The sequence below is a fragment of the Accipiter gentilis genome, chromosome 17, assembly GCF_929443795.1.
Source record: "Accipiter gentilis chromosome 17, bAccGen1.1, whole genome shotgun sequence".
Taxonomy (NCBI): domain Eukaryota; kingdom Metazoa; phylum Chordata; class Aves; order Accipitriformes; family Accipitridae; genus Astur; species Astur gentilis.
Window position 1 is genome coordinate 8,262,531 of NC_064896.1, and position 14,807 is coordinate 8,277,337.

The 14,807-nt window shown below is 50.6% G+C and overlaps 2 protein-coding genes across 5 annotated transcripts; one reads left to right on the forward strand and one right to left on the reverse strand.

The window, feature by feature from the left end:
* Positions 1-896: 896 nt before the first annotated feature.
* On the reverse strand, positions 897-5,680 carry RPA2 (replication protein A2). Its single transcript, XM_049819805.1, has 9 exons — positions 5,479-5,680; positions 5,155-5,267; positions 4,936-5,037; positions 4,724-4,837; positions 3,666-3,740; positions 2,889-3,002; positions 2,447-2,557; positions 2,177-2,271; positions 897-1,517 (listed from the first exon to the last, which is right to left on the reverse strand). The coding sequence occupies exons 1-9, from the start codon at positions 5,663-5,665 to the stop codon at positions 1,433-1,435; spliced, it is 996 nt and encodes a 331-aa protein (XP_049675762.1). The 5' UTR covers positions 5,666-5,680; the 3' UTR covers positions 897-1,432.
* A 51-nt stretch (positions 5,681-5,731) lies between these two features.
* On the forward strand, positions 5,732-13,667 carry SMPDL3B (sphingomyelin phosphodiesterase acid like 3B). 4 transcript variants are annotated; one of them, XM_049819800.1, is made up of 8 exons: positions 5,732-5,812; positions 5,927-6,140; positions 8,865-8,962; positions 9,534-9,677; positions 10,270-10,442; positions 10,588-10,768; positions 11,380-11,513; positions 12,630-13,666. In XM_049819800.1, exons 1-8 carry the CDS (start codon positions 5,761-5,763, stop codon positions 13,020-13,022), a joined length of 1,389 nt encoding a protein of 462 aa, XP_049675757.1. In that variant the 5' UTR covers positions 5,732-5,760; the 3' UTR covers positions 13,023-13,666. The 4 variants fall into 4 exon arrangements, with proteins under 4 accessions (XP_049675757.1, XP_049675754.1, XP_049675753.1 ...); XM_049819797.1 differs by having other exon boundaries at positions 5,732-6,140; positions 11,380-11,477; positions 12,630-13,667; XM_049819796.1 differs by having other exon boundaries at positions 5,732-6,140.
* Positions 13,668-14,807: the final 1,140 nt, after the last annotated feature.

Genomic DNA, 14,807 nt, shown 5'->3' on the forward strand with positions numbered 1-14,807 from the left:
TGGCAGCTGGAGTTGATCAGCCCATGAACCCACCGGCATCAGCCCTGGCTGCATGCGCTGTTTTTCCAGCAAGCCCCGTGCCCCTGGGAACTCGGCAGGTAGCAATCAAAGGACAGGTCAGTGCAGCGCAGCAAACCAGGCTCCCATCTGGCAGGCAGCAAGCACCTTTCAGTCTCTCAGTGTTCAGCTTGAAAGATCCCGGCGTCCTGCTTTTCAGCAATGCATTCACCACAAAAGTTCCTCCTGTGAGAACAGCTACACGCCCTCACGGTGAAAAATGCTCCTGAATATTTATGAACTCCTGAAGTGCTCCCATTAACAAATGCAAAACAATTCGCAGAAGGTAGTTTTCAGCTTTGCATTTTATACAACAGGAAGCATATCATGACTAAGAGGACAGAAATATGCTGAAGCAGCTGCCCTCAGCACACTGCCTTCCTAAACAAGGCAGGATTGTGCAGAGAAACAGGAAATGAAAACCTGTTATCTCCACCCCGATACATCACCAATATCAGCCCTGCTGTTTCATAACTTAGTTTTTTTCTCTGTTATGCTTTAAAAATAGTTTAAAGAAGAAAAACTTGTTCTATATGACGTAATTAATTTGAGCTTCAGCTAAAGTACTTCTGGTGGTAGAAATGATCCTGGCTATATTTGGAACACTGACACAATGTGTAGCTTTCTTCAGTAGTACCATTATTTAATTTCTTAGTTTCCAGACATCTGCTTCAGTTTGATCTTTTAAAGCAATTTACTTCAAAAGCTAAGGAAAAAATAAGTATGGTTAAAGAAACTCTGAAAGCATGAGCTGTGTTTTTACCCACATGGCTAAGTTTTGTCAACACAGATGCTTTTCTTTTTTAGGGAAGAAAAGCCTCTAGAGCCACACACGCATGCAAGACTACCCAAGTGAAAATTTTATTGGAAACATTCAAAAGTTGTAGTAACAAGATCACCTCATACTATAAACTAAGCCAATTAAAAAACTATTCATGATTACTGTACATTAGTGGAATATTACTCTTGGCTACCCACTTAGTGAATGAAATGGAATGAAAGCTGAGTTAGGAGATACAGCTCTAGAAACAAAAGACAACCTGCCCAGGACAAGATTAGAAAGAAGAACCTCTTTCTAACACAGGCATCCTCTAAGGAGACAAAAACAAACTGAAGGCTCTGAAGCTTTGAGGAGTTCAGTTTTCCCATGTCTCTTTATCCTTTCAGTCACATGGTCACAGCATATAATCGAGTCCAGTTAACAGAATTGTATACGTTCTGCTTGTCCTTGAATTACAAGGAGGCACTCACACAGTAACTGGGACTTTGAGAGGCTAGAAAAAGTAAAGATCATCTTCCATGCCACAAAGCTCCGCAGGATAACTTGATACATGGACAAGCATTTGCTTAGAACTAAATCCAGCTGGAAGTAACTTCACTCAGCATCTGTCGACTTATAGTGATCATCATCCACAGTGGAATAGATGTGTCCCTCACTGCTAAGGAATTCAACGGCTTGTCTTTGAAGAAAAAAAAAAAAGCAATTGTTAACTAGTTCATATCAACACCTTTCAGGGATTTCCCACCTACAGACCCCATCCCTACTGTTCCCTTATGGCATCTGCCAAGGGAAGCTCTCGGTGGCTCTATACTATGAACAGTTTAAATGCCGCTGCACCAGTCAGTAGGTTCAGAAAGCTTCTCCAAAGCTAGGGCAATATGCTCCCCCAGCATCTCTTAGACTTTGCCTGCCACAGAGGGAAAGGCCACCACTCTCAGTACTTCCCAGGTAAAAGCAGTACTTACAACTCTGCTTCAAAGGGGACAGAACACAGAAATATAATGGACGTTCATTACTGTCTTTAGGTTTCACTATTTTTCTAAGTCTTAGGGAGGAGAAGTTCTAAGAGACAGCAAAGAAGAGAACAGAAACGGTCTATTCCCAAGTTTTGATTGTTGTGCAGAGAGCAAGGTAGTCCCTGAACAGCAGAAAATACTGCTGAGGCACTGCAGGACTCCCAGGTAGCTATTAGTTTGCTACTGAACATCTGAAATTACTAGTGTTCTTTCACAAGTAAGGATCTGGATTTGCCCACTATTTTCCTCTCTGCCTCCTTTTATCAGACTCCAGGAAGGACTGCCTGGATTTCCGGAACATCCTTTGTTTCTACACACTTACTTGATTGTTGACATGCTCATATTGTGGAGCTGAAGTTTCAACTCCTGAAGACTCATACCTTCTGGGACAGGGCAGTTTTTAATCAAGTTCAGCACCTGGAAAAGCAAGAACCACCATTAGCACACAGCTGAGCTTCTCTATCAGTGACAAGGCTGAGGAAGAACTATTCAACTTCAAAGAGTAACTGAGCTTGCATTTCTTTGTCCTACATCATGCCACAGCAGCCCCTCTTGCGACTGCTGTGTTCCTGGAGAAGCTGCTTGCACATACCTGACTCTGATGCGCTGTGAGTCCGTTCACTGGTAGGCTGCCACCTCCTCCATAGCCGCCCACATCACCTATCCCAGCGGAGGAGAATGACTGAGGCACTCTTGATGCTGACTGAAATTATGAGAGTAAAACTGCTGTGGTTATACAGGCTGCCACAAACCCACAACATTAAAGACTTGGTATTATTTCAGAGAGACAGTAATTAAAAATAGATTTCCAAAAGAAGCTGCTGGAAATGGACTGCAACACAAATCTGTCTCCAAGGAAGCCAGGACTCCTGTTAGACCTTCACTGTAGCGCTGCAACAGCTTCAAGCTTTCCAGCCCCACAACTGGTATACAATTTCCCCAGTGAACCAAGAGTTATCTTATCTCCCTCTCTTTGGGAGATAACCAGTAACCCAGTAAGGGCCAAGATGGAATCAGGATCTTCAAGTACATACCATAAGATTTTTTCTGAGGATCATATGTGCATTGACAATCTCTAGTATGTGTGTGGTGAACTCATTCATATTTTCCAGAGGCATTATCTTAAACGCCACCAAGCTTTTCTTATTCTTTTGGAGAAGAAAAAAAAAAAGCAAAGAAAAAATAATTAACATCACAGCAACCAGGACATGTTTAACAGCCCATGCAACTATTCTCTCCAGGAACAGGGACAGTGGCAGTTAGGGAGCTTGTCTGCATGTAACTAGTCCAAAATTTTCTGACTTACATTTTCATATGTGATTTTGCAAGACAATGCAGATAAGGTAACTTCTCTTTCTAACCAGCTGGTAATTAATTGCACTTTGCTTTAACGCATGCACTATTGTTTGAATACTTACTCATATATTTAGTTACAATATTTAGTTATGAGGCAACCACATCACATAATGTGTTACAAGAAGCGTCCCCATTAACCAGAACCTAGTCTACGCTCTACAGTGCAAACACCCAAGAACCTGGTGGCCAGTACTCTGTTCCGCTGAAAACAAACTGATGAAGAGTGGCATTTTAAATGGGTCCTCTGTCCTTTGCATTTAGAAACAATTAAAGTGTTATTAAATACAGCCCTGACAAAAACATTCACGGATTTGTCCACAGGAAAGGATGAGCAAAGACCATGATTAAGTGGATATTCTAAAAGGAGCCCCCTAACACTGTGCCAGATTACCAATCCTTCATGCCACTGCTCCAGCCTCGTGACTTGGAGTCAGATATGGGTAACATGATCTTACCTGGAAAGACCGAAGATGACCAGCTACTTTTACGTAAGTTCCTGGAGGTACCACAACATTCTCGCCACCTGCCTCCTAACAGAGAGGAAAAGGAGAAAGGAAGGTTTTGCTGATTCATGTTTCCATTTCTCAATTATCACAATAAATGACTTAGGAAAGGAGGCTTATCTCAAGCAAACACAAACCACATGCATTCCTATGTCCAGTAAGAGCAGTTAGGTAAACATAACCATAAATGAAGAATAGAGAAAAAAATATTTGCTTGTTTGAACACACTGTAGACTTGACAGTAGTCAAAGCCAGTTGTCTGCTCTGCTGTGTCTGTCCACTTCCCAGATTTTCACAAGAGGAAAGAACCCTCAAATAGTAAAAAAGGAGGTGTTCAACTACACAGCTTGGCATAGTTACGATAAACCTGCAGTTAAGCCAACTGAATGTCTGCCTAATTACTCTCCCAAAGTTGTTCAGCTGAACTCAGCTGTTAGCCTTCAAATATATGTCACAATAACATGGGCTAGCTTTAAACGCCTGTTATACCAGCAAGAGTTTAGTGAAAGTTATCAGCACTTCAGGAGTCATGCATCAGAAAACCAGACAACATTCACTGGTACGTGTCTTCATCTCAATCACAGAGCCACATAAAATATCTCTGTTCACTTTCTCTCCTTGACTTTCTACACAGAAGTAGAGCATGCATGTCCCAGTTCAGCTATGAAGTAACGGTTGAGCTTCAGCAACTAAACTCTAAAAAATTATAAAAAGTGATTCAACGTAAATTGTACATGAATTACAAAACAGGAGATGAGTCACATACAGCACCAGTGATCTCTGCTACAGCAGCATCTCCCTTGGATTTCTGAGAGTTGTTATCCCTAAAACGCTTTTCAGAAAAGCCACATCTTTTTGATAAAAAAGTCCCACGAGAAGCAGGGAATTGGATTTGATGATCCTTATGGGTCCCTTGCAACTTGAGATATTCTACTATTCTGTAACTTTTCTCTCTTCACTGCTCTGAAAAGCTTTTAAAGAAGCGTGTCCATAACAAATCTGATGCTTACATCAGTATCAACCCACTGCCTGACGTCCATCGGGGCTGCTGTCATGTCATCCACTTTGTAGAGAATGTTCGTCGGTGCTTTCTCAGCGTGCCGTATGATCCCCATAATGGTGACCTGCGTTGGAAGAGGGAAGAGTTTATCCGGGAAGGCCCCGGGAAACGAGTCCGTTTGACCCGCAGCCCCCCCGCTCGCCGCTTTCCCCCGCCGCCCACCTGCGAGATCTCCACGTCGCGGATCCGGAAGGTCTCGTCGACCTGCTCGGCGGCCAGCAACTGCGACACGGTGCAGGGCACGATGTTCTGGGAGCGGATTCTCTGCAAGGAACGGCGGGGCCGTCAGTGGCTGCCGGGCAGCGGCCGCCCACCTCCCCGCTCCTCCGGCCTCTGCGGCCCAGCGCCCCGGGGCCGCCCGAGGCCCCGCTCCCGCCCTACCTGCTTCCTCTCCGCCTGAGTGCCGGCGGGAGAGCCGAAGCCGCCCGGGGACTGCGTGTAGCTGCCTACAGGCCCCGAGCTGCCCACCGTGCCGTACCCGGTGTCGAAGGTCCCTGAGGGGGGAGAGGGAGAGCCCGTGAGGCAGCGGCGGGGAAGCGCGCGCTCCCCCCCACCCCCCATCCCTGCCGCCATCACGGGTCGCGGCGGCGGCCTGGGGCAGCGCCCCGCCCCCCGCCGTCTCCGTCTCCGGCGGCTCCGGCCGCCCCACGCCGACCCCAGGCGCCGTCCCCGGCCCGGCCCGGCCCGGCCGCCCCCGGCCCGCACCGTGCCCGCTCCACATGGCGGCGACCGAACGTCGGGCGCCTGCCGGCCCGCGCGCAGGGCCCCTCCTCCCGCCTCCGGCTCCTGCCCAACCCGCGAGCGCCGCTCCGCCGGCTGGCAGCCAATCGCGGCCCTCCGTCTTCGGGCTCCTTCCAATAGGGGGAGGCCGGGAGGAAGCGGCCGGCGCCATTTTGAGTGCGGGCGCTGCCCGGCCGCCCTCAGGTGAGGGGAGGGGCACGGCACGGCACGGCACGGCACGGCACGGCACGGCAGCCGCTGGCCGACATGCAGCCCGTCGCGCTCCTCCTGCTCTGCCCGCTGGCCGCGGCCCTGTTAGGTAAGGGGAGGCAGAGTGCCCCACTCCCCGGCTGGCCGGGCTGGGGGCCCCGAGCGGTGCCCGGCGGCAGCCCCGCGCCCCCCGGTGAGCGTCGGCGTCTCCCGGCGGCGGCAGGGCGCTTCTGGCACGTCACCGACCTCCACTGGGACCCCGACTACGAGGCGGCGGCGGGTGCCGGCCAGGTGTGCCCCTCGGCCGGCTCCCGCGCCGTGCCCGCTGCCGGGCCCTGGGGCAGCTACCTCTGCGACGCGCCCTGGCGCCTGCTCGCCTCCGCAGTCCGCGCCATGAGGAACCGCCTGCAGCGGCCGGACTTCGTCCTCTGGACTGGGTGAGGACGGGCCGGCGTCCCGCTGGGAGGGGGGAATCCGCTGCCCGGCCGCCCCCCTAGCAGCGGTGGTTGGAGGGGCTCTGAACCCGCCACTGGTGGGGCTCTCCTCAGCTCGCCTTCTCCGTCCTCCTGCTGCAGTCCTGGGGGCTGAGGGATGGCGTCTGCCTCGTTAGAGAGATGCTTCTCGGAGAGGAGAAACACCAAATATTCCAGGCGTTGACAGTGGGGGTTCTGGGGTCACGCATTGCCCTCGGGCTGTGGCACGGTCCTGCCTGCTCAGAGGGTTGCCAGGCTTTGGATGAGAGAAGGGGCAGCTGGAGGGCTGGGGCTTGTGGGGGATCCAGGCCTCTACGTGGCAACCGTTTTGAAAAGGTAAGGTAAGGATGTGCCTTACAATGCAAAGTGGAGGCTTGGGGGAGAGCATAACTACAACGCAGCCTCTCGGTGCCAGCAAGAGGCTCCCAACAAGGCCCAGCAGTAAGGAACAGTAAGGTAAGGAAAGGATTGTCCTTCCCTTTCTTTTTAATTGTTGCCAGCCCTGTCTGACTTCACACAAGCTCTGAGTACCTGGAACACTTGAGGGAATGGGACGTGCTCTTTCTGTTGGTGCACCTAATCTTGCCTGCTAGAGGCAGTGGGAGGAGAGCTTTGCAAAACAGACGTGCAGCATTTCTTCAAACTGTGAAGAGGCATCTGGGAGACTTGTCTCAAAAAGAGTCTGTTTTGCTTTATAAGTATGAAGAGCCTCCCCATGTTTTCTCCTAGTATGGTCTCCAGAAGTGGGCACCCTATTCCACAGGAGGCCTCAATAGCACTTGCAGACAGTAAAAGTTTATTTTGGGTGATTATTTTAAGTATAAATGTCCCCTTGTAACGTTTGCTTTTCTTCTAACAGTGCAACATCAGCCTGTAACCTGCTGTAAGCTCTAGTCCTAGTTTGTAGTGCTGTTCCCTGACCCTACGTTTTCATTTTCTGTCTGTGCAGATGATTGTTCCTACTTAGAAGTAGTTATCGGTCCTTACGACTTTATGTTGACTTTTCTTTTTCCTTCAAATTATTTCCCCCAGTTCTTTGACATCATGTTGAATTTTGATCTTCCTCTTCAATGGGCTTGCTGACAGCCCAGCATCATCTACAAATGCCATAAGTATATTAGTGAAAACATAGAAGTGTGTGTCTGCTGCACTTTTGGAGGCATTCCTTTGTTTCATTTTAATGAGGGTTGTTATCCTGCTGTTCGAACAGCTGTGCAAACAGCTTTGCTTCACTTGCTGATCAGATGTTGACCTGAGATTGCAAAATACTGTTCCTTGCAATCTTTCTAGTCAGCTTTAGTGCCTATTAAATGCACTGAGGCAGAGTGAGCCTCCATTTCCTATGCTTGTGTACAGATTTTTCAAGGTAGGATAAAGTGGAGCCTGTTTTCACTTTGAGCAATTCCTTGAAACTCCTTCAGTGCCTTGGCCAGTTAACATAGTGCTGGTTCCTGCCCCCAAAAGCTTTAACTTTATTTTCTAGAAGGCTCAAAGAAAGAGCAGTAAGCAAGTTTCTCTGCCTTGCTTATGTGGTAGGTTGACCCTGGCTGGAGGCTAGGTGTCCACCAAAGCTGCTCTATCACTCCCACCCCCTCAGCTGAACAGGGGAGAGAAAATATAACAAAGGGCTCATGGATCTAGATAAGGACAGGGAGAAACCACTCAACCAATTAGTCACAGGCAAAACAGACTCGACTTTGGGAAAATAAACTTAATTTATTGCCAATCAACCAGAGTTGGGTAATGAGAAATAAAACCAAATCTTAAAACACCTTCCCCCACCCCTCCCTTCTTCTGGGGCGCAGCTTTACTCCTGGATTCTCCACCTACCCTCCCCCCAGCGGTGCAGGGGGATGGGGAGTGGGCGTTACCATCAGTTCATCACTTCTTGTCTCTGCTGCTCTTTCCTCTTCAGGGGCAGGACTCCTCACACTCTTCTCCTGCTCCACCATGGGGTCCCTCCCATGGGAGACAGTCCTCCATGAACTGCTCCAGGGTGGGTCCCTCCCATCGGCTGCAGTCCTTCAGAGCACACTGCTCCAGCGTGGGTCCCCTGCAGGGTCGCAAGTCCTGTCAAAAAACCTGCTTCATGGGCTCCTCTCTGCACGGATCCGGAGGTCCTGTCGGGAGCCTGCTCCAACACAGGCTTCCCACAGGGTCACAGCCTCCTTCAAGCATCCCCCTGCTCTGGCGTGGGGTCTTCCATGGGCTGCAGGTGGATGTCTGCTCCACTGTGGACCTCCATGGGCTGCAGGGGGACAGCCTGCCTCACCATGGTCTTCGCCAGGGGCTGCAGGGGAATCTCTACTCCAGTGCCTGGAGCACCTCCTCCCCCTCCTTCACTGACCTGGGTGTCTGCAGGGTTGTTTCTCTCACATGTTCTCACTCCTCTCTCTGGCTGCAGTTGCTGTGCCCCGTGCAATTTTTTTTCCCTTCTTAAATATGTTATCACACAGGTGCTACCACTGTCACTGATGGGCTCAGCCTTGGCCAGCAGTGGGTATGTCTTGGAGCCGGCTGGCATTGGCTGTATCGGACATAGGGGAAGCTTCTAGCAGCTTCTCACAGAAGCCACCCCTGTAACCCCCTGCTACCAAAACCTTGCCACACAAACCCAATAGAGCTTATCACTTCAAGCATTTGACCTGTTAGTCACAGACAGTGACTGTGCTGCTTTTATTTTTCTAGAGATGATACTCCTCACGTCCCCAATGAGAAGCTTGGAGAAGAAAAGGTTCTGCACATAATAGAAAATCTGACTTCTCTGATAAAAGAGACATTTCCAGGTAGGATTTGAGGGGATGAGAAGGGGAGGAAGGGCACAGAGTCTCATAGGAAGAGCTTACCAGGGTGGAAAAATGACAGAATTGGAAAGGGGAAAGGCATGGAAGGCCTGTGGTCATTGGGAGTTGTTTGTCCTCTTCCTAGTTGCTGTATGGCATGAGGTGTGTCTGAATTGAGGTGTCTGATGTGCACTCATTGTTTCAGGTTAACTCACTCAGAAGAGGGGAAAATAAACATTTCTGTAATTAGTCATTAAGACAGAAAAGGCTGCAAGTTTTCCTCACGCTTAATCCATGTCAGCAGTGGGGGAAGGAGCGTTATTGGTGGTGAAAGCTCACTGATTCATCTGTAAAGCCATGGCTCTGGGGTGGCTTGTCCCGAGGAGGGATGGTCTTTGCAGTGTTGTAGCCCCAGTCAATGCAACCATATGGCCGTGGCGTGGATGATTTGCTTTTGCAAAGCTCTCAATTCATGCTGTTCTTTCCAAGTCTGTGAGTGTCTCGGGGAGCTTTGGTGCTGAGAAACTCTGAAGCAAGCATGGATTCCTCTGTGCCTCCTTTTCTCTGTCTCTAGATACTAAAGTCTATGCGGCGATGGGCAATCATGACTTCCACCCCAAGAATCAGTTTCCAGGGAAGGAGCACAGGATCTACAACCGAACAGCTGAACTGTGGCGTTCCTGGCTGAATGATGCTTCCACTCCTCTTTTCAGAGCAGGTATGCACCACTGGCTCATGTTGGCAGCTCTCTGGGAGATGGGGGTGATTAGGAGAATAGCATGAATGGTTTTCCCTGCTTCTGTGCTCAGAGCAACAGTATTTATAGAGTTTTGCAGAGGAAGGGTCCAATTTAATGCTGATTTCTGGCACTGAGTTCTCCTGCTTGTGAGAAAATATATTTCTTTATGCTTTACTCTCTCCTGCTTTCCTCGAGTTACTGGAAAGTGTCCCTTCGGAGAATGCAGAGTGGTCAGCTTCAGTGGAATTAAAAAGATCTTTTAAGAAAGCTGCAGGTACAGGCAGCACTTTGGCTCTCTAGAGCTGACCAGCTCCTGGTGCTGCATGCTGTCCCCATGCAGGGCCTCCCTTCACCTTGAGAGGCATAAGCATGACAAGAGGCACACGGGGAAGAGTCACTCCAAATCCCCATCCTGGGGTGGTCAGAGCGCTGCTGGCCCCTTGTCCAGACAGTGACTCTGCTGTGGCTGTTGCCAAGGAATGCTGAGAGGGATGGAAACAAAGGAATCTGGGGTCACAGCAATCAGCGTGACCAGACCTCCAGCTCTTTCCCTGTTGGTTGCATTTTTCAGGAGCTTTCTACAGTGAGAAGCTGCCCAGCCCAAGGACAAGGGGGCGAATGGTTGTGCTCAATACTAATCTGTACTATGACAAGAATAATGAGACCGCTGGTGAGGAAGATCCTGGAGGGCAGTTCCAGTGGCTGGAAGAAACACTGACCAATGCCTCTAGAGCAGATGAAATGGTATTAAAATAAATTAATAAGCAAACTTTGTAGAGGGCTTCTCCCAGCCTGGAAGCTCTTCTTGCTCCTACTCTCCCCTCTGTGCCGTCACAGCACAGTTAGGGAAGTGTCGGCTTTGCATTCAGTGCAACTCCTGCTTTTGTAGGTCTACATTGTGGGGCACGTCCCTCCTGGCTTCTTCGAGAAGAAACGAGGCATGCCCTGGTTCCGGAGTGGCTTTAATGAACGATACTTGAAAATCGTGCAGAAGCACCACAAGGTGATTGCTGCCCAGTTTTTTGGGCACCATCACACAGACAGCTTTCGGATGTTTTACAGTGATACAGGTACCGACCAGTTCTGCCCACGTGAGCATTTGTGTGATAGCTCTGCCAATGCCCAGAAAACCACTGTTGATTAGAGTTTTCGGTGGCTGTTAGCTGAATGTAGCTGAGAAGCCAGAAGAGGCTTGTGAAGTGCTTTGATCAACGAGAGACAGCAGTGGTTCTGATCTCCACCCCCAGCCTGTAGGTCCAGCCCTCCTTCCTGTTTACCTTCCATTTTGTTGTTTCCCCTCAATGCCTTGCAACTTCTTCCCTGCTCCCTATTGATGGGTTTTGGACATCAGCTGAGACATAAGGGAGCAGTTGCTAAATCTTTGCATTGGGGTTACAGGTGGTGCTCTGGGTCTCCTTTGCTGAGCGTGTTCTCTTTGCGCACCCTCACTGCAAGAGTCTTCGACAGCAGTGGAAAGCCTTTTCTCAGCTGCAGCAGTCCCATGTTCAACCCCTGATGCTGTTCAATGTGCTGAACTTTATGCGTGTGCTGTTGTAACTAGGGTTGGTGACAAAGCTGCTGTTTGCAGTGTGATCGGTTCCCGGGGTGCTCACTGCAGCATGGACAGGGTGTGATACAAGCCAAGGTCCCTATTCGTGGGTTGTTTTGCCTTTCTGTTAAGGTTCTCCAATCAATGTCATGTTCCTGGCCCCTGGAGTGACTCCGTGGAAAACAACATTACCTGGAGTGAACAATGGAGCCAACAACCCTGGGATTCGGGTGATCGACTATGATCCAGACACCCTTCAAGTGTTGGTAGGGGACCCCCATGTGCTGCATGCTGCAGTTCTAGAAGAGTACTTTAATTCCTCCATGTGGTTTTAACAGGCAGGACTACAGGACCCAAGCAGCTATGAAGGAGAGGACCCAAACCAAGTTATTTCAGCTTAATGTCTAGCACAAAAATTTAGTGATAACATCAGTGAGTGAAGGCAAGGTGACTGCAGTCAGCTGGTCCAGGCCTTTTGCTGGGATGAGTTCCCCAGGGCAGTGCAGGACCGGTTTTGTCATGTTCTTCCTGTCTGTAGCCAGTTTCCTTTGATGCTTGTTACTACCCAGGTAACGTGGATTGCACAACTCCTCTTTGAGGACTAACAGACTTGTCAAACTGCCTCCAAAAACTTTTAACCATCTAGAACATTATTTGGGTCCCCCCGCTTGCTAAATTTATTAATTTGTAATGGATCTGAATTTAGGTGAATTGTAGGGGCAGCTTCTGTTTTCTCTGTCTCTTACTTGCAAAGAGGTGGAGGATGGGGTCTTTGTGCCTGCCTTTGCCATGGATAAAGCAGCTCTGTAGATGCTCCATTTGGATGTTTATAGCATGAGAAATGAGTGTGGAAATACACTGTGGAAGGCTAGGGAGCTAGTGAAGCAGAGGGAAAGAGGGAAAGACTGAGAACAGAAGTTGTGAAAAATTTTATTTTTTTTAGTTTGTTCACGGTTGAGAAAATAACTTCACTCAGTAAGTAATGCTACTTAACCTTTGCTTCTGCCAGTGGATAGTGTTGGTAGTAAATAACAGTGATTTTGAAGCAGGCCGTGCTCCAACTTCCTGATGTTTGGAGACAAAAGTCAAGCAGAGAAAAGCCATCCCTTCATACCTTATGAAACAGGATGCTTTTGTGATGAGTTCTGGAGGCTTTCATCTGAGGTGTCTGTCCCAGGTTCACACCTCTGTAGAAAGCACCTGTCAGGAGGCAGCTCACCTGTTGTTGGGCAGGGAGATGCGCTGCCTGCAGTGAATACATGTGTCTGTGGTGCTGCACACCAGCATCTGGGAGAAGTGGATGATTGCATCCGAGCCAAACACTTCACTCAAGGGCCAATCCTTTCCTGACTTGTCCTCGTTTTGTTTTTCTCTCCCTGTAGGATATGGTGACTTACTACTTGAACCTAACTCGTGCCAACATGATGGCCTCAACGTGGGAGGAAGAGTTCCCAACGTGGGAGGAAGAGTATAGGCTGACAGAAGCATTCCAAGTCCCTGATGGCTCTCTGCGCTCCATGCAAACAGTGCTGGAGAGGATATCAAAGGATCCGCACTATCTGCAGCAGTACTATGAGTTTAACTCTGTCAGATATGACCTCACTCCGTGCGAGGAGGCCTGCCGTGTTGATCATGTTTGTGCCATCAGGGAAGTTGATTTTACAAAATACAATGAGTGTGTTAAAACCAGCAGCTCTGCCTCTGCCGTCATCAGTGTTCGGCTTTTATTTTTCTGCTTGCTCTTAAGACTTCTTAGTCCCCAGCAAGCGCTGTAATGACTGAGAGCAAGAGAAAAACGAAGAGAGCATGAGTTCACGATGCACATGAATTGGCAATTGTGAATGCTTTTGGCATTGAGAACTTACTCTGAAACCAAGACAAAATCAGTGGTTTTACTAAAAGCTCTGTGATGTTGATCTGAAATCTAGAAAAGCTTGATGTATCAGGAAAGGGGAGTGATTGTTACAAAGTCTTTTTGTGCCAGACTGACTTGCATCAGGGAGTCCGTCCCCCTTTGGCTGTGACTTCCGAGGTAGTCTCACAAATCAGGTGGAGACCAGGCTTCCTGGTGGACTTTAACTTACTGTGCATGAGAGCTGTGAGCTGCTACTTGTTCCCGAGGAGTCTGCTCCCAGGTGGGTTCCTCATGTTGGCACACGCTTTGCTTCTGGAAAGACCACACAACTGGTGACCTGGAAGGTCTTGTTTGGTGGCCTTGTACAGCAGCAGCCCTGCCTTCGGCTTATGAGCAGAGCCAGGTGGGATTAGTTCTTCCTTTGACGGTGTATGAACTTCAGCAAGTTTGGACCATGACTTTCATGTGTCAGTGCCCAAGACAAGGCACCAGGGCAAGAAGCTTGATTATTTAAGTTTTTATTTATTTTTTCCCCCAATTGCTGAACATAAACAGCTCTTCCCTTTGTGCTCTCTTAACTTGCATCCACTTAGTTTCTTCCTTCAGCTGGGCAGTGCAAGCTGACCTTGAACGCTTTGGTGATTTACCAACCTTGGGCTTTGCTAGCTTGTCTGAGAACCTCGAGGGAACCAATACAAAGTGATCGGCTTGGGTGAAGGAGATGCAGAAGGAATATTGGCAGTCTGTGAAAGGTGGCTCTGGGCTCTGCTGGAGTCTGACATGGCAGACTCGGAGCTCGCAAGGCAGCAGGGTGTTGTGCTCAGAACACGTGGCCTGAGCACAGGAGGGGCCCAGAAAGGCGCGGGCAGGGGCTGAGAGCGGAGAGGGCTGCGGGGGTGAGGACCCAAGCCCGCCAGTGGAGCAGCATAGGCTGGGCACACAAATGTGGTGGCGTGCCCACTGGGGCGGCTGCGGTGGAGCAGATGCGTTGCATCAGAAGAGGAGCGAGGGTGCAGGAGGAACGGCCGCCTGCGGTGCTGGGGCTTAGTGGCCGCGGTTGGCATTTGCCCCGGTACCCCTTCAGAGCGTGTGCTGGAGCGGTGTGGCGGGTCGTGCTGGGGTGCTCCTGGCCGGCCCTAGGGCAGCCGGTTCGGTATGGGAGTGTGAAACCGGCAGGGGCCCCCTCTGCCAGCGCCTCGGGGCTGGCTGCCCCCGGCTGGGCCCTGGGCCCCCCAGCTCGGCTGCACCGGAGCTCCCTGGGGTGAGCGCCGCCCTGAAAGGGAAGCGCGGGAGACGCTCGGTAGCGCTGGCCTCGGCCCTGTCCTGAAATCCTCCCGCTTGCAACGGGACTACAAGGCGGAGGCTTCCCAGCCCGGCTTCCTGGGGTGGCGTCGGTCCCCTGGTCTCTTTTGAAGCAGCCTCCTGGGGAGGGGCGCGGGTGGACGCTCCCGTCGAGGGCTGCAGGCCTTCCCGCGGCGGGGGCGGGGGGTTAGCTGCCGTGAAGGACCGGAAAGGTCGCGGAGAAAGCAGTGCCGGCGAGCGCCGGTACGCGGTTCGAGGCCGTGATCTGTCTGGCGGGGGGGGGGTGGCAGAGCCGCCGAGCGCGGGGAGCCCCGCGGGGCTGCGGGCGGGGGGCGGGCAGCGGGCGCCGCTTCCCGGGAGGGGGCGAGAGCGCGTCCTCCCACCGCGGCGGCGGCGGCGGCGG